This window comes from Argiope bruennichi, chromosome 2 (assembly GCF_947563725.1).
Source record: "Argiope bruennichi chromosome 2, qqArgBrue1.1, whole genome shotgun sequence".
NCBI lineage: Eukaryota > Metazoa > Arthropoda > Arachnida > Araneae > Araneidae > Argiope > Argiope bruennichi.
This window is the reverse complement of record NC_079152.1, coordinates 86290457-86316548: the sequence shown is the minus strand read 5'-3', so window position 1 is coordinate 86316548 and position 26092 is coordinate 86290457. Positions and strand designations below refer to the sequence as shown.

The following is a 26092-nucleotide window of genomic DNA, read 5'->3' as shown; positions in this document are numbered from 1 at the left end:
ATTATACGCTTCATCTGTCCCTATAAACTCGTATTCCAAATTGACTCTTGAAGATCTTTCAGGTGCTTTTGTTTTTCTTTTAGCTGGATATTGTATATCTTTCTTAGTGTGTATTTTAGAAATACTTCCAATATTCGAATGATTTCTTATCGCAATTATCTCGAATAACTTTTTCAAAAACGATTTTTTTTTCTTTTATAATTCAATAACTTATAAATTATAATGAATCTTCACAATTTAAATAAATTATAGTCAATGTGATTAATCAGTTATAATTAGTAGTAAATGCGGTTAGTACTAATTAGTTAAGCATTAATACTAATATGTTTATGAGATAAATGAATGATTTTTATCGGTAGTTATTAATAACTGATTAATCATTTTTAACAATAACGATTAATATATTATATAAATTCATTCGCTTAATTTAAAATAGTATTTTTCTAATGTAAGAAATAATACATTTAGTATCTTTATCATCTAAAAATGTTTCGTTTCATATTATACATAACTGTATAACAGGTTTTATTAATTATGAATTCATTAGTAATTTTTCTAATATAATTTTTTCTCTCAATTTAAATGTGTTTTATGGAGAAAAAATTTTTTAAAAAAATACAGTGAATCAATCTACAGTTTATTCTTAACACTGTATTATGATGCAAAAGATGCCTACATACTCTGAATCTTTAAAAGAACTTTAAATGGAAATTAATAAAACGTATTTAATGTTTTTGTATATATATATATATTTATCCCTCTGTGGTACAATCTCGAATGTGCTCTGTAAATAGTTGGCACTTTTGACTGTGTTGTTTATTTATGATAATAAGACAGTTTATCAAATGAATGGTAAGCTTACTAAAATCAAGCAAATCTCTACTAATTACAGAGGAGAATGTGTATGTCTTTAAGCGTTGTACGGACCCAACCATTTGATTTAGAGCTACCGAACTTTGGAAGGTGGTAATAAGCACTTATTGGCGACTTTTTTTTAAATTTTGATTAATCAGAAATTGAGCCAATTTTTTCCAAGATAACTTCCGAAAATATTAAATAAAAATAGTTTTCATAAATTTTTTTAAAAATCATCATTTCAATGATGTTAATTTTATGTATATATATATATATAATAATTAACCAATTTAAATATATTTTAAGCGCATATTTCATAACAATATACTTCGTTGTTTAAGTGAAATTGAAATCGTTTTCTTTGTTTCTATAAATATTTCATACTGGTTTCAGCCTATGGTTAATGGAAATAAAGTTATAATTTTCCCTAATAAATAAGCTTTATTTAATGTACATTTTAAGAAAATTTTTATGCTTACATTTAAGATTAAACTTCACAAGTTAACGATAATATTTTTTTTTAAAAAAAATGCTTCAATTTTTAAATATTACTACTTTTTAATGTAATATAATTGAATGCATAGAAATATCTTTTCTTCATCACTTGAAAATTGCTTTTTGATTTTAGTGAATTTTTTTGATTCTGACAATTTGTTTTTTAATGAAGGTCTGAATTATTATAGATTATAAAATATTTTCTATAATACAAATAAAATTTCAATGTTGTTCGGTTCTACGCTTTCTTATTACATTATAAATAAAAGTGCTCAGTTACATAAACTTATTCTGTTACTTATTCTGTAAGTTAGTTCTGTTTTCATATAAAGTTCACTTTTTATGAGGCACAGAAAATTAAGGAAAACTCATTGTACACTGAATAGAATGCCATAAAGCTTTTGAAATAGTACAAACATATCAATCAAATTAGAAATTTTAAAATAGTTACTGAGAAAGCCACCAAGAGCAAGCTTCATAAGATATTTTATTAAAAATTTTAGCAACCATTTATCCCGGCAAATCAGATGATCGCCAAAGATGGCAAGAAATCAATAAACAATTATCAATAATTCTATATTAATTTGTTTCAAAACTACTGTAGTTGACCTGGAGGCATTCAAATGAAAAACAATATTTAACTCTATTTTGTTGCTTTTAAAACCGATACATTATTAAAGTAATAATATTTGTTTCTTTTAATTCATAATCTGGTGAGAATAAATTCATAAAGGAAACTGACACTTGTAAGACATGCTAAGATTAATTTTATTATCATTTTAACCAAATTCATTTCGATGATAATATTTAATTTTATTAGCTATTTTATTCCATTACTAGTTGATATATATTCGACGTTGCTTGCGATTAAAACTTTAATACATAATATTTTTAATGCAAAACGATTTTTATATAAAATATTTAGCACTCAAATTATTTTTATCATCTGGAACTTTCAAATTTAAATGAGAATATTAATTGAATTGCTAATTTTTTTCAAATTCATTAATATTTGTTATATTTCTTAATTAAAATTTCAAATATGAATTAAGCATAATATATTTATAAATTTATTTTTCTTTATAAATAAGAATGGGAAATAAAATTTTAAGAATAAAATTAAAAGACAAACATAAAACTTTATCATTTTAATCTACGGAAGTTGTCTGAGTTCTAGGGATATCAAATTTAACACTGTCTAATTAGGGTAGAGGTCAAATTATGTGCATTAGAATATCTGTAAATTAATTATCTACTCCAGTGTGTAAATTGGATAAATATATTTCCAATTATAGCGTAGCAAACAAAAGATTCAAAAATTAAAATAGAATCATTTGAAATTGAAGATTTTAAGCTGATTTGTAAAATATTCACAAAAGTAATAAAAATATATTTGAATAGATACAGCTAAAATAAAATGCTTAGCATCAAACATTTAGTATAGTTTAAGAGATGATATTCTTGTTGGGGGTAATAAATTCAAACAATCAGGTTTGATTCTTGGTTAAATACATGGGCCTGGAATTAAACATGATTTCTAATTTTTCTGTGTATGTCTGATATCATCTTCAGTGCTTAATTAATTTAAAATTTTATTCATAATTAATGAAATATAAAAAAACTTTAATGAGCGTTTTGAAATAATGAAATTACTGAAAGCTAAAAAAATATTTTTGATATAATCCTTTATAGACTATTTTTGGCATGATACTTTATAGACTGAAACTACTGTTGTCTTCAAAGAAAGCTGTGTTTCATTTGCACGTAAAAGCTTTATATTTTTCCTTCATTTGAAATTGAAAGATGGACTTCTATTTTCCAGTAGGCATCGTCAAATCGATGCTACAAATTTCTAACTCTCAAAGTTCTATAATCATCTCAATAAAGGTAGTAATTTTTCGGTATTGATTGTCCATTTCATAGTAGTAATTTGTCAATCTAAATAAATAATAGAACCCTTTTAAAGCCAATAAAAAGTACTGCCAAAATATTTTTAAATGTAACAGATTTTAAAAAATAAAGGTATAAAATGGTTGAAAGTCTCGCCATTACATAGCAAAGGACTATTTATAATCTTCCTTATTTCAAAGATTGCAACTATTCATTTATTACACTGTGAAAAATTAATTAAAAAGTTGCACAAAAAGGAAACTGGTAATTTTTCAAAGATATATTTTGAATTTTAAGATTGTGTAAAAATGTTTTTTCTTTGAATATTTGCTCCAAAGTTACTCCGTACTAACTGCAAAATTTCGGTTGATTTCTAATTAATTAAATATTTAATTGAGTTTTGTAATTTGAAAAATTAGAAGTATTCTTTCTCCTAGCTTAAATAACAAGTATACAAAGTTTTGTTAAACTTAGTCAAGATTTTCAGAATTAGACGGGGAGCATGTATACGTAGCGACAATGATTTATATTAGAATATTCATTCATTTCATTTTTTGATTAGTTTTCAAATGTCTCGGCATTTAGAATATTTAAAATCAAAGATTAATTTAAGTATTGGTTTATGTCGAGCAGCAAGGCATTTACACATGATTTTAAGAACTCGACTTCAAACCATTTTCTAGGCTTGGCGGTTTTTCTGTACTTGGTAATTATTCACTAATTCAGTACCTCCTGATATTTAGATAGCGGCAAAATTTATTTTTTTCCGAGAATATTATTGCTATATAAGCACTGAAGATGATATCAGACATACACAGAAAAATTAGAAATCATGTTTAATTCCAGGTCCTCGTGTTTAACCAAGAATCAAGCCAGATTGTTTGAATTTATTACCACCAAAAAGAATATCATCAACCTAATATTATCTCTTAAACTATACTAAACGTTTGATGCTAAGCATTTTATTTTTAGCTGTATCTATTCAATATATTTTTATTACTTTTGTGAATATTTTACAAATCAGCTTAAAATCTTCAATTTCAAATGATTCAATTTTAATTTTTGAATCTTTTGTTTGCTACGCTGTAATTGGAAATATATTTATCCAATTTATACACTGGAGTAGATAATTAATTTACGGATATTCTAATGCACATAATTTGACCTCTACCCTAATTAGACAGTGTTAAATTTGATATCCCTAGAATTCATACAACTTCCGTAGATTAAAATGATAAAGTTTTATGTTTGTCTTTTAATTTTATACTTAAGATTTTATTTTCCCTTCTTATTTATAAAGAAAAATAAATTTATAAATATATTATGCTTAATTCATACTTCATTACTCTCGAAATCACAGGTATCTTTTTTGCATTTGTATTACCGGTAGTAAAATACCTAGAATTATTCTATCTATTTTTACTTGGGCACTATAGAATGCCGTGCATTTTTAAGATAAGTATGAAATGTGAGAAATATTATACATCTTCCTTAGACATTGTTTATAATACTTAGACATTCTGTGATAAATGCAAGCAAACTATGAAAAAAAATAGATCCGGTAACATTATTACTTAAACAGTTCATTCATTTTTATGTAAAGAGTGAACAAAATATCAATTTTATTATTTTATTATCATGGCCTCGACAAATAAGATTTTTTTAATTCTACTATGAGCATGTATGTGCATTACTGATTTATTTCTTTTAACTAATTGCGTATATGGGATTATTTTTTTTATTTAGCATGTTATCATCATGTAGGTTTTATCCATTATCGGAATATAATCTCAAACATGTATTTTGAAACAGTCTCTTTTTCTCTCATCAGAGGTATATTTATTGCATCGCTAGTTTGGCATTTGGCAATCTACAGAAAACGCCAAGAAAATGTGTGAAATATTTAATTGTTTCAAATATTTCCATCCAACATTCGTCCTTAGATAAAATGACTGGTTATTTTAGACATTGACAGTAACGTATTCACTTATATACATAATCGGAATTTTCTAATTTCTATAATCGGAATTTCTTTCTAAAATAAGAAGCTTAGTGCAAGCGTAGTACTTTAAAATAAGTAGCTTAGCATATTGATTTCTGTCATGTCATGTTCTTATTTTTCTTTGATAGCAGCAATTCATCTGTCCTCAAAAAATTATCAATCAGAGAATAATTCGCGGCAGCTTATTTACTTATTTCTAGTTGACTGATAAAATTTTATCAATGGGTGCTGTATTTGTTGTTATATCAAATCGAATTCCACTTGATTTAGCATAACTAATTTAAACTGAATGAAGACTTTAAAAAAAAGATGCCATCAGTATACGGTGTTTCTTGATGACCACCCAGCCAAGTACTGACAACGGTCATTGCTGCGTAACCGCTGTGATAAAACCAGATAGATTTCTTTAACCTTAGCATCATGTATCTTTAAAAGATGTGGTTAGATATCAATGCTCATTTTCTCCTTCTCAAGCCTTGTTTATCCTAAAGTAGAATCTGCCGTTATGTAAGCTGCGCACGCCAGCTACTAGACGTTTATGTCACATGTATTCTATATGACACAAGGTCTTTCCCATGCTGTTCCTAATCTTCCTTCATGTTCTTAGAAAATCATTTCCTGTAATGTCTTCGAGTGTATGTTGCTGTTTAAATAAATGTTTTTGATGTTTCGCAATACTCGCTGCGTAAATCTCCAAGAGATAAATTATACTAATAATGTATATATTTAGTGAAGTTATATATCCACCTTTATTAACCTATAATGTAACTATTTTTAAACTGGAGAGCATTCTTTGCTAATATTGTATCTCAGAATAAAGCATTATTTGTAAATGCAGTACGTATTAGCGAAACGTTATTTAGAGATATTTAAAATTGTTCGATTTAAGCTTCCTTCAGCTGGATTAATTAACAGGTCTTCCCAGTGCCTATTTATTCGTACTCTTTTATGTAATTTAACTTGATATATTTTGTAATCCACTTTCTGAAATGTTCGAATTTTGAAATGTTTTACACTTGTGTGCTCTCGAAGAAAATACGTTATTTTATGTATTAAAACTTAATTAATTGATTAATATAATTAAATATTTATTATACATGACGTCTCCAAACATTAAATTTAAGTAAGATTGGTTGCGAAATTTTTATAAGATCCGGAATGACGCTTTATTAATTAAATCTAAAAAGTGAAAAATAATGAAAATAATAAAATTCTATTTTTAATATATTTATATTTTTAATACGCTGCTTTATATACAATATTTGTTGTTTTTAATTTAGAACAGCTCGATATGTCAGAAAAGAGATCCAAGAACAGCGATTGTGATTTATCAGATAATATACTAAAATTGAAAAAGAAAGAGTAAAATTGAATAAAATATTTAATTTCTCAGACATGGTATTTAAAAAGATTTTCGAAATTTAAAGTATCGAAAAGTTGAATCATACTAGTACAAGGGAGAAATGAAGGCGGAAAGTGGAAGACTGATTCCTGACTTTGTGATATATTTAAATGACAATTAATTTAAAATTTTTCAAATAAAATGCATGTCATGCCAATGGTTGTCGGAAGATTTAAATTATTTCTTTTGATTCCCATTAAAAGTTGAGAATTGTTTAAATTCTTTGATGAAAAAGACATTTCAAAAATTATGTAACTTGTCAAAATCGGAAACAATTTTTGACTAAAAATTTCAGGGGCAATTTTATCACCATTTGCTTCAATTAATATTTTTATAACATTTATTCTTCTTCAAGACATTTAAGCTTCGGCATTTTTTCCCTTGTCATAAGAAAAAGCGTTAAGCTTCAAGACATTTAAGCTTTAAGTCAAGACATTTAAGCTTCGTTTCTAAAAAGAAAGGAAGAAATTTTTTTTAAATTATTTACTATTGAAATCTTAGCTACAAAAAAAATCTAACCCCTAAACTTTTCAAGAATACTGTCAATTTTCAGATATTGAAAATCTTTGGCGTTTTTACACCTGTAATTTGCGCTGATTTCGCCAAAATAGAAACGCAACGAAAGATGAAATAAGAGATGCTTAAAAATCAACAATACCCCAGTAAGTAAACCCAGATTATTCACGGAATTAGGAAGTACGATAGCTGCAGAAAACCTGAAATCGGGACATAATTTACCTGAAATTACTTTATTTGCAGTAAGTGTATAAACATAGAATTTTGACTTGCAATACATTTTGAAAAAGCAATACATTCTTGCTCTTAAAATTTGCTTGTTTATTTTTTATCATAAAATGCCTTTCTTCCAAAGCTGAAAGTAATTTAATTTTTTTAAAAATCTCTTTTAATTTTTTTGGGAAACAAAATTTTAATTGCGTTCAAATCCACCTTCTCTGCAATCTTTTTAAGGACGTTACTAGAAATGCTGCTTGATTGGCACATTTCGTAATATGTATGGCCGGAATAATTAATGCACTACAATTTCGCATCCTTCTACGTTTTTTATGTTTAAAGTATTCTAACTATTAATCATGGATCATTTCCTTCAAAATAAAAATTTCTAACTTACAATAATTGCATTAAGATCAAATTTTAGAATCATGAATCACTGAGAGAAAATGCATTAGAAAAGATCAAATCTCAGAATCACTGAGAGAAATTGCATTAGAAAAGATATTACTGAAAGAAATCGCATTAGAAAGATCAAATTTCGGAATTACTGAGAGAAATCACATTAGAGCGATCAAATTTCAGAATCAATGAGAGAAATCACATTAGAACTCTCAAATTTCCTAATTTTTTAGACTTTTTTTAAAATTTTTAAATTTCCTAATTTATTAGAAAAGTTTTTCTTGCTCTCTTATGACTAAAGCCATAAGAATAAAATGATGAATATTTATAATTCGTCTAATTTTCCGATTGCTTTTCTTAGTTTATAATTTCCAATCTTTGCCGATGATTATCTATATTTATAAAAAGAAGTGTATTGTATTTCTGATTGCAGTATCCAGTCTATATCATGAAATTTATTTTACGGATAATCTTAATGCAGATTCCCCTCTAAGCTCGAATTTCAAAATTCAATGCAGCTACAAATATATTTAATACCCACTGATATACCCAATGTTGTCCGAGATTGGATTATTTTCGTGTTTTTAATAATGAAATATTCTCTATTTGTTTAAATCTAAAAACGAAATTTCATTAAACCTCGCTTTTTTTTTCTCACAAATATTTCAGTATTTGTGAGTAAAATGTGATGTCATAAAAAAACATTGGTAATAAATTTCAAAACTATCGAATATCAATTTTTTAAATTTACAGGCATAAGCGAGAAAGTAAAAATATATTTAATATTAGACTATTCAGAATTAGCGCTTCTTTAAATTAAAGTTTTTTAAATAAACATAATACTTTTAATGTTAAGCTTTCATTCCTATCAAACATTTTGATTACTATTAACAAAAAAAACAACACAATTTTTTGTTATTTGTAATTGAAAGCCGCCAGCAAATTTCAAGAGTCCATTGATTTTCAACCATTTATCCAATCATCCGGTTATTTCTAAAAAAAAAAAAAAAAAAAAAAAAAAAAAAAAAAAAAAGATTTTTTTGAAAATCCACAGGAACGTAATTTCCTTTAGCAGATATATATATATTTATTTAAAATAACAAGGAAACCATTGAACCAGTCATCCATTGCCAACTATTAGTCCAGTTTCACTATTTTTTTTCATATGAAAGCTCATATGAAAAAGCATATATATATAATATAATATATTAATGCTATGCTTATTAACATACTATGCTATATATATAAGGGGTATGTTACATGCTATGCCCTTATTAATATATATATATGCTCATATATATGTTAATAAGGGGTCACTGTATTTCACCCTCCAATTTCAAGAATAATCAAAAACATGAAACGTTTCTGCAATTTCCCCATGAGGAAATCTTGCAACAGAGTTCTTCAACTAAAGCCACTGGACCAATCATTCTAGATATGCTTTCAAGGGCCTGTCTCCATTTTTGAGAGAAATCGTAAAAAAAAAAAAAAAAAAATCGTAATACAGTTTCTGAGGGGAAATGTCGCGACAGAGCTTACTATTCGATACCAATTCACTTCATATGAATATTCATGGTCCCTTGATATATCAACAATGGTCGCCTACTCGCTATCCATCTCGGTCAATTTTGTAAAATGAGGCTTTGTTACAGCCGTCAGGCTCAACTATAAGAATAATTTCACCAATTTTCGCCACAACTTTATGATTTCGCCTCTTTGAAATATTGCTAACCAAACAGAATACTCTATTATTGTATAATTTTTACTTATATTACTGTAGCTATTCTTCTATTATAAGTTTGTTTCCATACGATGTATTTAATCAAAGTTGGTTGATAAGACAAAATTAATTTTACTGTTTTCGGTGACTATGTTAATGACATAATCATGTCGACGAATTTTGATGCGCATCTCCTAAAAATAAAAATAAAGATGATGCTATAAATTATAAATGCGTTATAAATATTAAAATAGCTAAATTAGGTTTATTAGCAGCAAAAGCTAAAATCAAAATTTTGTATTATTAGGGTTAAAATAAAAGTTATGTTTTTGTTTTACTTTTATTTTTGCACATAATTTTAATTTATATTTTTGTGACTTTTTTTTTATTTTGCTGACATTTATCCAGTGATTCATATTTCGCTGATTCGTTGTAAGACATTTTTTCCGTCATCCCAAGCTAGCCTCAATTTTTTATTCTGTAATGACGAAGCATCCATTTAAAACTGGAGAGAGGAAAATTAGAACAATTTTTTTCAATGATTATTGATTTTGTGAAGTTAACATTCCATTGTTCCTCTCATTAGCATATTGCTTTAGAAACAATGAATGGAAAATTAAAAGTTTGTATCATTTATCAGAGAGTTCGTTAAGAATTTTCGATGCATTAAATCAAATAATAAATTACTAATAAAAAATAAATTCTGAAGCCATATTCAAGACAATCTTTATTTCAGATCTGAAATCAAAATATTCACATTATTTACAATCTGATACAATGAAAACTAAGAATTTCATTTGCAGGATAATTAGGGGAAAGTGTTGTTCCTTTAACCATTTTTTATATGCTCTGACAATGGCGACAAAATTTGAAAATCTTTTTGTTTATTATAAAGGTTAAAAGCCGATTACTTAATTCAGCCTATTATTATTTTAAAGTAATATTTAACAAATAAAATAACAAACAATAACGAATAAAACTGTTAATAAAAAATAAAAATATAGCAAATAAAAATGTTTATCTGATTTCCCTACTGAAAAGTAAATATTTCTACTATAATTTTTTCTCTTAATTATTACAACAATCATCTTTTCCCTCATAACACTTTTTGAAGCAATTAAGAAATGATATTAGTGTACCCGTATTGCAGAAAGGTTAATAGAATTATTTTTTAGGATCTTTGATTTTTATATTCCCAATCAAAAATGACTTTTAGTGATTTTAAATGTAAAACTCTACCGTGTTGTTATTTTGACCACCATGATGTGTTTCTCCTTTGACCAAGTCAGAAAACTGAAAATATATCATCAATGATTATTTTCTCAGAATGGCGAGGAAAATTGTAATTTGTATATGCCATCATTATTTGCCCCTTGATCATATGACCTCTAGCAAGAGATTTCAATTTAAACCATAAAAATATTGGTTTTCGGAGCCTTCAGTAAATTTTTCTCTTTTCATTCATGGATTGGAAATATGTTCTTAAAAAAAGTTAAATTAAATTATTTCTAAGTTTAACCAAACTTCAATCTAAACTTTGATATAAGATATTGTTCATTTATACTTTACATGTCATTTATACTTTAAATGACTTTCCATCTAAGACTTTTTAGTTGGAATATTACTTTTCGATAGATTGCTTTTCAATGTCTACTTTTCCTCGGGAATTTAACACGTAACTAGAGTCTGGAGTCAAAAATGACTGCTCGTTGCTCAATAGCTTTAATTATCACCTGGTATTTTGTCCTTGAATACAATCATCTCCTCATTACCTTCAAGTTATTCTTTCAATAGTACGCTAGCAAAAGTAATATGCGTATAACCGAGTTAATCTTTTTCAAAGTTTTTGTTGTTATTTATGATTCATTGACTCCATGTCTCTCAAACAGCTTTTAATTTGAATAATGCAAACATAATGAATAAATATTTTTAGAATAATATTTTAAAATATTATATTCTTCATTTTTTGTTTGTTAAATTCTGAAATTTATTAACATTAGTGTAATTCCGTAATATCTGAACGTAGTAAATACTCATTAAAAGATTGTTTAGGGTTTTTTCATAACATCATTCCAGCATTTAATATTATAATTAACATTTTTAATATTAATATTAAATATTTTTGGTAACTACATGATTTCTAAAATAGTTCCCAAAGTAAATTCCAGTGCGGTTTATAAATGATAAAATAGAGAAATAACAACGAAGTAATTTTGGCTCCATGTCTGTGACCGTGTGAGGAAATTCTCTCCAGTTACGGGTTGAACACTTTATCGATCATATCCGACCAAATTCTAAAAACCCTACATTGTTACTTCTTGACAATTTCAAAACTCGCATAATTATTTAAGTCATTGAGAAAACAAAAAAAATGGCAGGGTGATAATCACACCTTTTATCCTTGCATTATGATTGAATGTAACCGCTTAATAAGGATGCATTTTGACCCATTCAAAATTTATTACGACTAGGCAATAAACAACTTATTATTCAACCCATATAAGTAAAATAATTAGCGTATATAGGGTGGCTAAATTATCTTACTTAAACTACAGTTCTAAATAATAGAAGAATCCAATATTAAAAGTTATTTCCCTGTGATAAGAGTATGTTTAACTGATGAGTAATTTCTGTATTTGTAACTGCAAGGATTAGAATTCATTTGGATTTCACGCAGATTCAGATATTGCAGGTTTATCTACATAGATTCTGTCACAAAATCTTGTCAGTCTAAATATATCACCGAACTATTCAATTATCTTAGGCTTAGACTTATGGAAAGGCCTTCTTAAAAATTTAAGGTATTTCCATAAGCCTAAGAATCAGCGAACATGGCATATGAAAAGAAAATAACAAATTTTAAATCAAATATTATCACTTAAAATTCTACAAAAAAATGTACTTATAAACATTGAAGTCAAGTTATGTCTCTAAAACTTGAAAAAAGATATTCAAAGGAAACGAATCTGTTCTAAGGGAATAAAAAAGATCAATGTTAAAAGTAGTGATATTTTTTTTTGAAATTTTGAAGTTTATTTAAGATTTCCTTCATTCATTAAATATCTACATAAGGATAATTCTTTAAAAGGAATCAATCTTTTACAAACTACGAACTCAAATAAATAACTTGTTTATATGGACAAAAAAATTGAGATCTATTCAAAAATAAGTATATATCATTTTACATCAATAATAAAGGTTATTTTCTCATTTCTTTTCATGATAAATCCAAATCAAATTTACAACATCTTCTGGTCAAATGTACAATGGTATATTGTAACATTGACAACCGAATAATGTATTAAATTATTAATGTCAATCGTGAAGATTTTGGTTTTATAAAAATATGTAATAAAAGTAAAACTAAGCCTAATTAAGATCAGCATTTATGACTTCCATAAGAAACCAATAAATCATTAATTTTGGAAATCAATTAAAAGTACAATATTGTGCCTTACTAATACAGCTTGGATATCAAATTTAGTTTTTTCGCGTGGGAAAAAAAACAACTTTTCCTAATGTTTTTGAAAAATGATCATTAAGAAAAGTTTTAAAAAATGAAACATTCCAATATCTGAAATTACATTCACTTCTATCTTTTTTCTATGCAATATAAGAATGTGCAAAACATAAAAGGCCTTTAATTTAAAACTATTTTTAAACAATACACATTTTCAAAAATCACTGTGACCATTCTTTGCATAAGAATGCCTCATCCTCTTTCATTTTGTTGTCATTGGCTGCTTTCAATTTCCTTGCTTTAATCAATTCATCCGAAGTCCATTTTAAATCGTATGCTTGTCCAATTGCTGCCATGAACTCGATGAAAACTCTGGAAGAGTTGAATGTAAATGCGTGTTCTTTTGTTCTGTAGTCTCTTGGAAATACGTGATGATAGTTGTGGGAACCTTCGCCTGGTTGAACTGCTTCAGTGAAGAAAGATTCCTTTGCTTCTATTTTCTTATCAAAAGGGCGATATCCAAACTTATGAGCGACACTGTTAATACAGAAAGTACTGTGAAGTTGGAGGAAGTACTTCAGCACACCAGCAACGAAGAAAGCATCCACCCATTTTTCTTCCCAGAAATAGATAGGAATGATCGTTGGTAGAATGAAACAGAAAAGCGCCCACATTGGGAAATAGTACCTGAAATTAAAAAGCATAAAAATGACATTTGTTAGGTTAATATAGAATGAGTAATTGCGGCCATATTTGGAAAATCTGGCATAGTTTCAAATAATTCAAAATGTTAATATGATAAACTTGCAAACTCACATACTTTCCGAAAAAATAAAGAATGTTACTTTTAAAATAGGATTATTTCTCTCTCGGTGAATTCTGATTGATAAAAAAGTATTTATAGATATTTTTCACAATTTTCTTTTTCAAACAAAACTGATTTTTCAAAACATAATGCTGATAGCTATATGAACATTTTACCAGCATCAAATTTCATTGTAAAACATGCTAAAGTGGATTTTCAAAAAAGTTGCACAAATTAGTAAAAAGAAAATAGATTTATTTTTAATTTATACTTTTTTACAATTTACTCCTGTCTTTAATGCTATCATAACATTTGATAATTACTTTATAAGTCTGTCAAACTTTTCATCTCAAATAAATAGCTTTTTTTTATTTAAAAGCGAAAAACAGCGTTTTCCCTACCCCTTATCCGATAATACATCGGAGTACAAATTTAGAGGCCTGTTTTGGATATCCAATACAATTTAAACCAATACAATTGCTGTTCTATATTTGATACTTGTCTGTCAACTTGATACTTGTTTGCTCTGTGGAGCAAATTTTAAAATACATATGATTTGAATTTCGGAGATTTCATCTTTATTTCGTGTGTTAAACTCTTAATTGCTTTTACATATAACTATCATAATAAAATTGCCAATAAAATAAAGTGGCATGAAATAAAATATTACTTTCAAATACCTCAGACATCCAATTTTGATGTCAAAATGACGCATCCAGCTCATTTTATAAAATTTTTTAGATTTTTGAGTGATCATACACGCTGGCCAGCAAACAAACTATCCATTGAAGGATTTTGCCGAAATTTAGATAAAATTTCAGGATTTTGATACGAAGGAATGTATTAAAATTTATCGATTAATTTTTTGCACCGTTAGCTGTCACTTTCTCGTATACATGTACAGACATATCGATAAATAGTCTACGCTTTAGTGAATTTGATTTTAAATTTCATACAGTTGTACAATTCTATTAATAAATCAAACACCGAATTTCATTGATATAACTCAATGAGTTTTAAATTTGCATATTTACACACACACACACAGTTTATAATCTTTTTATTGTAAAGGATTTAAAATACTGCAGAAAAAATAAGCTTTTCTATGTTTATGATGTGAAATGCTCCAGGAAGAAGAACGGTCCAAAACAAGTTGGTTTTACATTTTAAAGATTTGAATTATGTACGGAGGAAGAGATATAAATATTTATTTGTCTATGTTTAAAAGGCAGTTTTTGGTCAAAATTCACATTTTTATTTTATTTTAAATCCATTTATTTCGGTTTCCAAATCAATGTTTGTATTAATTCTATGATAAGTAGAAACCGAGATATGCGATTTTTTATAAACAACTGTAGCTGAAAACGAAACCGGAAGTACCAACCGGAAGCTGAAGGGGTTCCAAAATTCTATCAAATACACGCTTTTCTGAAGTGTAATTTATATGTTCTATCCACATTCTAATACGTTCTATGCAGCCATGCGTATTAAAATACGTTTTGAAAAGTTTTGTGAATGTTTTGAAAAGTGCAATGGGCATGTTTTTAATTTTAAAAAAATTAGAAGCTCAATTAATTCTCACAAAAGCTTTCACTAACATCATTTTTCATTGTATTTGAGAGTCAATTTTGAAAATAATCAATTCAGCAATTTACGATTTCTATCTATTAGTTTTAGTTTTACTTGCATAAACTATCCGATATAAATGTATATATAGTGGCGGATTTCCAATTAGGTGAACTAAGTAACTGTTTAGAGTTGCTAAGGGAATTGGGCGTAGATTGATTAAAATATTTTTTTCCTTGTAAGCTTTATTGTGAAAATAAATTTGTAGAATATCCAAATTCAATGAATTATGAAAGAAATTGTCTACTTTAGTAGTATTTCTAATTATAAATGGTCAGATTCTTATCGGTTTCATTGCGTTCACTTCACTATTAAAGTATTTATTTATTTAGTTTTTAGTATTTATTTATTAATATTTATTTAGTATTTTAAAGTATTTAGCTGGAATGTTAGTTTAAAAAATATTGGGCACAAACATGGATTTTACGCAGTCATGAGAAGTAATAAATAAATAAATGAAAACTTATGTATTTTTATTATCTGAAAAAAAGTTAAAAATAAATGTTATTAGAAAGTGTATTGAATTCTGGAATTAAATCGATTGTTAGTCTAACTTTTTTATAGGCAAATAGTAAAAAGTTGTAGTGAAACATTTTTGAATGCAAATACCTAGTAAGTAATATACGAATACTATATTTAGAAGTTCTTAAAAAAAATTTTTTTAATTTATTTTAATTATTACATAGAAAGGCTTATGTGCAAAGGCATGCTTAGAATGCCCATGTAAAGCATATGAAGTAGTAGATCTTCCCTAAGAGCCAATGAAAATATGCTGCCACTGAACAACCGTGCTAAATAAAGAATTAATAAAAATTATCAAAATAAAAACTGCATAATGTATACTACTTAAGGCCTTAAATTTCTAAATCCCTAACTTTCAACTATTTATATAATATTTTTAAATACTCTTTTATGTCTGGATTATATTAGAGAAACGCGAAATGAATATTGGGACGAATACCATAAATTTGAATCGAATTAAAATGGCAATTCTTGAGCCGATAACCCTTCAAATTTGCACTCCTCACCGACGATGAAACCTCCAGTTTATGGCGGATAGTTTAGATTCTATTCTATCATAATGCTAGTATTTTTTTTTTTTTGATCAACATCTTTTAAATCGCATCTAGCACCAACACAAAACCATCATGATTCCTTCGATAAATTTCAGATAATCACTTACTTTCTATTAAATCTAACTATTGGATCGGCCTTTAAGTCATCCGTAGGCAGCTTTTTTCCACTTTCAATTACATCAGGATGCTTTCTGCACATTAGCCATCCTATGTGAGCAAAAAAGAAACCACGATTGATGTTATATGGATCAGCAGTGGTGTCTACATATTTGTGATGTACTCTGTGATCCCGGGCCCAAGTGAAAATGCTTCCCTACAAATAAATTTGAAAATACAACCTTTAAAAATACACTTTTAAGAGCGAACTAAAAATTTGATTCTTTATTTTGATTATCCTTTACTGTTTCTAATTTATAATTCGTTATTTTAAATATTATGTAATCGTGAAATAATTTTTTTTCTCAAACTTATAACAAGGTAGCGCCACCTGTATGCTATCAAATTATAAATTCATTAATAGATTAAAAAATAAGTTACAAAATTATATACTCCTCATTAACATTCGAGCTTGCAAAATTTCAAAAATCATACCGGGAGTCATACTAGGAAATGAGTAAAAAATCCACCGTAATATTTTATCTCCACAAACATAAAACCAGTCAAATAAAAAATGTGCAAAAATAAATGCCTTTATTATCATAGGCTTTAGTTTTTGACTTAGCACTTAAAGAATGAAGAAATGCAGTATTGACTGAGGGAAATTTATTTTAAGTCCCTCGTAACACAAGGCTATTTAACTGTGTTATGCTTTGCTCTGATATTATATTCTTTTTCTTTCCTTTTTAAACGAAATGGATTCCGAAATCAGATTGAAGAGTTTTGCATATATCAAGTGTTCATGAATTATTCATCCAATTAGTATCTGATTTATTATAAATGATCACTATTCAATGATAGTTTTAAAAATTCTTGCTCAGATCACATCTAAAAATTTGTTGGGATTTATAATTTAGTGATTTAGTATTCTTAATATCATACTTAAGTTAATTTGTTAAGATAAATATGGATGGATGTGCCTTCTTTTCTTCTGAAAGTCATTAAAATAATTTCATATATATGTTGCAGGCTAATAAAAAGTTTTGGTTTATTTAAATGTACATCGTCATTTTCCAAAGATTAGGGTGGAATTTGAAAATCAGCTAGTATTTAATTATTGTTTATAAAATAAAAATTTATTTTTTAGAATTGCAACAATGAATCTATGCATCTTCAAGATAACAAGTTTTTTATAAAGATATTTTACACTAAGCCTTATCTGATACTATTTATTAATTTAAGTGTACAAAAAGTGTACCTTGTATTTGCGAAAGACATATTTATTTTTCCATAAACATATTTGAACTTGATAATATTTATTTGTTGTGGTGTGTCAAGAGACTTATAAAAATCGTTCAACACGAATTACAGGGAAAAACTGTTGTTTCTAAATCCACCAAATTTGGCACATGGTTAATCTTTTGATAATAAGAGCATTAAGAATAAGAAGTTTTTAAAAATTTAATTCAAATTTAAAAAGAAATTCTGACACTTTTCTGTTATAACTTAATAAATATCACTATGAAAAAGTAATTTCCACATGTTTTTAAAGTTCAAAATAATGCATTGTTAAAAAAAATGTCAATTTAGTTACCATAAATTTTTTTCTCGAATTTTTATTATTTTAAAAATATTTTTAGTATACAACACAATTTCAGTATATAGCAGTAATTTAACAATTTTTTAATTGTTTCATTTTTAATAAAGGCATCGCAACATTATTAAATACATTTTTTATACGTTCTCTTTATCGTTGGATAAAAGTAATCTTTATATAAAATCTGATGTATTATGCTTTAAAGCATAATCACATCAGAATATTCATTTTTCAAAAATAAAATCTACTCGTTAATGTATAACAATGATAATGTACGAACAAAGAAAATATATTTAATACCGCCACAATGAACTGTTGTGACTGTATTAAAACACGACGAGTATGAATCCGTCATAACGAGTAAAAAATATATATATTTAATATCGTCACAATGAACTGTTGTGACTGTATTAAAACACGACGAGTATGAATCCGTCATAACGAGTAAAAAATATATGTATTTAATATCGTCACAATGAACTGTTGTGACTGTATTAAAACACGACGAGTATGAATCCGTCATAACGAGTAAAAAATATATATATTTAATATCGTCACAATGAACTGTTGTGACTGTATTAAAACACGACGACTATGAATCCGTCATAATGAGTACAAATCTACAAAATTAAAGTGAAAAGTATTGTTGTGAAATATTTAAAAAGATTTTTTCAACTTAGAGAAAAACATGTATGAAAATAAGGCCAATATTACTAAAAAGTTAATTTTTTAATTGATATCATTATTTTTGAGTGATTTTATCCTCTGAATCTATAATGGATGCACATTAAAATTTCGATTCATATTTTCTTAAAAATCAAATTAAGTGTAAGGAAATTCTTTTCTTAATGAATGCTTAGCATCCAAGAAATATTAGCGTGGTAAATCTGATTGCTTTAACAGCTTACTGATACTATGCCAGCCTATATAATCATGTTGAAAGATATTTTGGAAAAAATGGTAATGACCGCTTTCTTTATAAGAAATTTCTTTCCAATCAGCATTCTTTGTTGTTTTCGCTAATTATTCTGACTACTGAGGTATCATAATTTTAATTTTAACAACGTGGTTGTGGAGAAATAACTACACACTCCCTGTTTAATTTGGTTTAATATTTTCAATCTATTATTGTATCAAAATTTTTATTTTAAAAATTTATTTATGTGAAAATATTATGTTTAAACAAATATGATTGTGAAATATTAATGTTATTCTTTTTACTTATTCAAAAAATTATAAAGAAAACACATATTGTCATTTCTTGTTATTAATTTTGTAAAGAGTTTTCATGACACGAGACCCTAAGAGTGAAAAAAAAACTGTATATTTTCAAGTTAACTTTAAAATTAGAGGGCGAATTAAAATAAGCTTAAAAATTGTGGCCTAGTATGAAAATATTTAATGATTATCCATTGAGTTAGCACATTGGAAAGTAAAGGTGTTATTTTATAATAATTCGGACTCTTAACTTAGTCACCTTACTTCAATAAAATAGCAGATAGAATAATTGGAAATGATAACAGAGAAATGAATCATTTTTGCTGTTTCAGAAGTGTAAACACTATACCTTCTAATTCTTAGTAGATTCATGTACATGGATTTTATTTCCTTATTAGTGTATTTCATCGCAAATATTTAAATTTTTTTATCTTTGTTGTAAGTTGAGTTAATATACAAATGATTCACCTTTGGAGTAATACTATTGTTCATCTCCTGTTAATCTGAAATGAGTTATTACATAGTTATTCAAAATGGCCAGAAAAAATTTACTTTAATATCATAAAATAGCTTTTTGATGTTATTATTCTGAAATTAAAGGAGTTTTGATGATATGAGCTATAGTTGTACTTAACGAATACAAATCCGAGATTGTAATAATGAAGCTGATTTAGTTTAGTTATATTAACGTCCTGTTGTAAAGCAACACTAGGGCTATTTTGGGACGGACCTCGTAATTTTGAACCGCGGTCAGATGACGAGGACGACACCTGAGCTGGCACCCCCCCCCCTCTCCGCACCACATCACACCAGCGGGAGGACGTTTGGCATGACGGATTTGACGTGCAACAGACCCCCTTACACGACGGTTCTTCGATGGAATCGGGTCTCGGACCTGAAACCCTACGGCTCACAAGTCGAGACCTTACCACCAGGCCACCGCGGCCAATAATGAAGCTGAATAATATTAGTAAAATAATGTTTATTTGCCGACTTATACAAATAATTCCATTTTTTTTTTTGGAAAGTTAAGACAAATTTAAATTGATTTGAATATTAAATCATAAAAACATTTTCGTATTTGGTATTTCTTATGACATTTATAAAAAGAAACAAAATAGATTTATAATGTATTTTGAACCTACCAAAATTAACTTCCGTTTAAAACATAAGAAGCATTAAATTACTAAAAAATTCTAGTATTCCATATTTTTAATGGATACATATCGTTAGAAAATAGAGCACCCTTCAAATTGTATGTTTTTACATAAAATGTTTGGTTGGTTTAGTTTTTTTTATGGCGCAAGAGCCAGATTTGGCCATGAGGCGCCAGTATTATGGTTGGAGTAACTGGTCATTGGTACGATCTAAATTAACAGGAAATATGAAATGCAAAGTTTAAAATGCTATAGTTTTACTGTAGTAAACAAGGATAAAAATGTAATATTTAAATAAGATGACAAAAATCAATGATTTTCAGAAATGTAAAAATATTACGATGGGGATTTTTCCCCTCTAAGTCATGGATTCTCGGTGATGATACATTAAAAAGTGTATTCGATGGTGATTAAACACAGGTTATTGTGGTAATATATGGATATGTAAATTCAACATAATATAAAACAAATAATGAAATAAACATCAAAAATAAGAAGATGCCATATATATATATTAAAAATTGAAACTTCAAAATTATTATTAAAATAATTTAATTCGATAGCAAAATTTATTATTTCTTAAACAGCAGACATGACTATTCAAATCTTATTAAATCATCTTTTAAAAAGTACAAAAAAAATGCCCTTTCTTAGAAATACTGAATAAGTTTGAAATTTTTACTTTTTTTTTGCTTTCAATTTATATCAAGAAAAATTAAGTCTGTAACCAACAAATTCATAGATAGAAAAATTGCATTTTTTATTCAGCAATGTGGGTTTAATAACCTGGATTTATATAAATTGCCTAAATGTAGACATTGATTGAATTCATGAGAATAAAGCCTTTATATGTATCAAGTTCCAAGTCTTTTCCGATGAAATCTCTGAATAAGCAAAGGTATTTCCAAATATAACAGCTTTACTAAGTCAATTGGAATAAAGTTACTGTTACAATTATGGTTGGAATGAATTTGCAGTTTTACTAAGTCAATATTAAATGAATAAATTCTAAGTTAACTATAAGTTAAGCAGGATTATTAGAGATACCATCTATTAGAAATAAATTCAGCTGACACGGAGAATTTTTAATAATCCAGTCACGATAATTTTTTGAAATATTTGTCAGTCACTCTGCTAACTTTTCAGCTCCTTCTTTGAAGAATTCTTTCAGCTTTTATTCAAAAGATAATTTATTGAAATTTCTATAGATTATTTTCTATGAAAGTTGAATGTTTATTTCCATTTTTCTATTATTTTACTATTTATTTACTATGAAAGTTCTATGAGTTTTAAAACTTATCCAAATCATATAGTTCTGATCCTAAAAATTACTTATTTATTATTATAAATACATAAATACATCATTTTCAAATTTAAGTATAATTATATTATATTCAAAAACAAATTTTTCAAATAATGGGACATAAGGAAGACATTTTTAGTTATCAATAATTGGACATAGCGTTTTGTTTAAAAATTTTAATTACTCGTAATAGAAATGCAATAAACTATTGGAATTCAAAGCATTTTAATATTTAGATACTGATATCCCCTAACGTCTAAAAAAATTTTTTAATCATTCAAAATATATCTACAAATCTTCAGGTCGCCTTAACACTGCTAAACTTTCTTTCGATGCACCCTATTTTAGACGGGATACGGGCTTGGTGGTAAGGTCTCGGCTCCGGAACTGGAGGGTTTCAGGTTCTTGTCCCGATTCTACCGAAGAACCGTCGTGTAAGGGGGTCTGTTGCACGTTAAATTCGTCATGACCAAACGTCCTCCCGCTGGTGTTGCGTGGCGTGGTGTGGAGAGGGGGGTGCCATCTCAGATGTCGTTCTCGTCATCTGACCGCGGTTCAAAATTACGAGGTCCGTCCCAAAATAGCCCTAGTGTTGCTTCAAACGGGACGTTAATATAACTAAACTGAACTAATTTCCGAAACCATTTTTGAATTTTAATGTTTTTACATCGATAATTTTGATTGTTTTAGATGCTGAATTTATAATCACGAAAGTTATATTCAATACATTTTCCGTGTGCGAACTATCGCTGGTACGTAATTAACTACAAATGTTAAAGATAAAAGTATAACAGGAAATTCAGAACTGTGGTATCATAATGCTATGACGTTTCGAACTAAAAGATCAAACTTTCTTTAAAATTTTTAATTTAAAATTTCTAGTCTGGTTTATTCTCTACAAATTGTGAATTTTCATTATTAAAAAATATATAAAACTTTCTATATGGCAGATATTTGGACCTGAAGTTATCAAATGCGACTGATAGTTATTTTTGGGTAATAAGTACTAATTTAAAAAAAGTTTTAAGTTTTTGAAACATGTTATTAAATTTTAATAATGAAGGGAAATGTTAACATTTATCCTCAATAAATTTGGAGCGTATTGCACAAAGTTCTTTTTATATTACATTAAAATAAGAAATTATATAATTTTAATTTCATTTTATAACAAATATTATAATAAATTTATATTGTTTGGACAATGTATTTATAATAAATTTATATTGTTTGGACAATGTATTTATAAAAAATTTTAAGAGCATGTTATAAATGTTAGTTACATTATTTTTTATTCAACCAGATAAATTTAACTAATTTTATAAAACATTGCAATATTCTTAAAAATTCTAGAACGATAAATATGAATTTTTAAAAATTCAATTCAGTTTTTTTCTTTGATTTTTTTTTTCCCCTTCCTTTTGTACATTCTTTTTTTTCCCTACATTACACACTCTATTTTCTTTGATATCATTCAAGAAATGTTATCTTGAACCTTAATTTGTGTAGATAATTATCTAGGAAACTAATTTACTGAAATGTAAATTTCATTTGATTGCATTGATTAAGAGGAGTATTATTTAAGCCGATCTTCTACTTTTAAGTGTTTTTTAATTTTACTGTGCTTTTTAAAAAAAATTCTAAATTTTATAGAAGTGATAACAAAAGAATACACTTGTATTTGGTATTTCGTTGTAAATTTTTAAATTTCTAATAATTTTTGCATGAAAGCTGAAAATGCAAATTTATCATATAAGCCTTAAAAATAAAAAATATAATAACTAAATAAGCAAGTATATTAACCTATTAACCACCACGTAATAGGTTAACAATTATTCATCAATAGGATTACAATCTCTAAATTTATTACATGTGTGTAGCGTGAATAATTACTTCGCATTGACAGTTTTATTCCTAGCTGCGTGTCTCACCGGCATTTCACATGTGAATGAATAAGTTTACGGTTATTTAATGCCTTAGTTTCAATAAAATAAATTAACACAATCGAACTGGATTTAAGTTTATTTTTAATGTATGTCATTATAAATGAATCGAATTGTGTTTTTTTTCTAAAAAGAGGAAAATTAATAAAAAAAAATAGCCTTAAAGGAAAAAAAAATGAACATATTTAGAAAAAAAAAACTAATTGTGCAAAATAGTAAAAGAGCAAAAACATTATTATTTTGCATTGAATATATTTGCATCGTGTTAGTGACTTCAGACGTTTGCATGTTTTCTATTGTGTTTTTCTGAAATTACGTTGCATAATATGCGTCATTATTGATTGTTATACATTAGATAATATACACAGTCTTTCATTATAAGTATTAATATTTCCGTTTGTTACTACTGAAATGCACTCCCGAATATCCGGCCTAATGTGGCGGAAGGTTAGGCCAGAGTTTCGTAAACTCGGTTTTTTTTTTTTTTTTTTGCCAACTAATACCAAAAGACAAAGTTTTAATACCAAAACTCATTGCTATAATACGTATTTTCTCACTTCTTATTTACTAAACCCTCCATTTATCTCAAGTCACGTAGATATACATAGATGTATATCTACGTGACGGTAGATAGATGTATGTTTATATACTGCACTGCACGTTTCAAGAATTTATTAGAGAGAAAAAGTAATTTAAAGGGTATAAACTTTTCACATTTGGGCATAAATTCTGTAATCTTCACTGTGGTATACTTATAAAAGCATTAAGCATACTCCAAGAACAACTTACGAATCCTGTATGTACTATGTAGTTATAATCAAGAGCAGCGGCAACAATTGAGGTCCATTGCACACTAATGAAATAATGAACAACAAGCAGGACGCTGTTCTATTACTTTCGCAATTTTTATTTTGCACACGACAAGTAGGAGGATCGTAGCAACGCCCGCTCCCAATGCGTTCATATTGTAGCCAATGCAATACCTTGCCATCCCCATTTAATTACAATAAAAGAAAATTAGGCTGGGTAATACGGAAGCCGGATAGTTGCGAACTGGATACTTATAATAATCTATTCCATCAGATAAAACAAAGAATGCTTAATGCTTTGGCAACTAGCTCACAAGGTATATTGTTTATATTTAATTACTCTTAAATCTTTTATATAACTTGATGTGCATAATTCTCTGAAAGTATGTTTAAGCATCAAATTGCGACAAAACATTAGAACCTTTTATTTAATTAGCCATTTATGCTATGATCTATTTAGTGGGTAAATGAATCTTCCTAATATTCATGTCGATAATATCACAGCGTGCATTAGCATATGCAAAATGTTGGAATACTATGTAATATAATAAATTAAAGCAAGTGATAATGTATAATCCTTATATGTACTTCTCGACTCAAGAAATAAAGAAAATCTATTTGCACTTTATGATGTATTCGTGTTTTGCGCTATTCACCTATTTCGCAACACAAAATTCGTCACGTTAGTTAACAAGTTAAAACGCGGTAACTGGAAGATATGTTTGAAGAAAAGCTTTCACATTTCTGAGATTCTACGAATTAGATAAGTCTCCATTTAGCAAATAAAAATTCTGCTCATCTACATTCATCATATTAATTATTTCTATATTCATGAGCAATAAAAATCTTCCAAGCATTCAATAAAATTATTATTTATTATCATATAAGTAAATCGAAATTTTAGAACATGTGGTGATTAAAAAGGTTGATTTATTGACATTTACTTTCTGATAAGTTTATCTTTAGTTAACAAGCTTGTTTTCTTCTTATTCAAATAACGTATTTTGAGATGAATGCACGTTAGCACTTAAATTCTATTTAATTTGGAAACAATTCGAGTAAGCAAAGAATTTAGCGCAGATTTCCTATGTTTATTGAAGTAACCAGGAGTAACGGTATTTTAAATATTCAATAGATAAAATAAACCTGTTTGACAACTCGAAATCACGAAAGAACGTTTAATATGACATAAAGGAAACACAGATTTCTTACTTGTCCAAGCAAGTGACAAAAAAGTCAATAATCAAAATTGGAAGTTATCCGATTTTGTCTAAAACTGACAATTTAAACGATAAAAGGCCTTTTATTGTTGAACATGCAAGTTTCAAAAGTTAAAAATACATGGAATATTTTCTATAGAATATTTTCACACACAATGCGAGGTTTTAGTTTTTATATGCATCAGATGAGGGTGAAAACACGTGTTGGTTTATTGGTGACGTGATTGCTAGACTTTTCAGAAATTTTGTAAGTTGTTCCAGACGAAAATTACCCTTTGCAACATGTGCAT

General features: G+C 27.2%; 1 protein-coding gene across 1 annotated transcript; it reads right to left on the bottom strand.

The window, feature by feature from the left end:
- Positions 1 to 13176: 13176 nt before the first annotated feature.
- On the bottom strand, positions 13177 to 26092 carry LOC129962241 (delta(9)-fatty-acid desaturase fat-7-like). Its single transcript, XM_056075981.1, has 3 exons — positions 26075 to 26092; positions 16570 to 16775; positions 13177 to 13642 (listed from the first exon to the last, which is right to left on the bottom strand). The coding sequence occupies exons 1-3, from the start codon at positions 26090 to 26092 to the stop codon at positions 13177 to 13179; spliced, it is 690 nt and encodes a 229-aa protein (XP_055931956.1).

What these genes read in the sequence shown, in the direction of transcription:
- LOC129962241 (XM_056075981.1), bottom strand. An exon ending in ATAGTTAGATTTAATAGAAA is followed by an intron (nt 13,643 to 16,569) that starts GTAAGTGATTAT and finishes TTTTAATTTCAG; the next exon opens with GTACTATTTCCCAATGTGGG.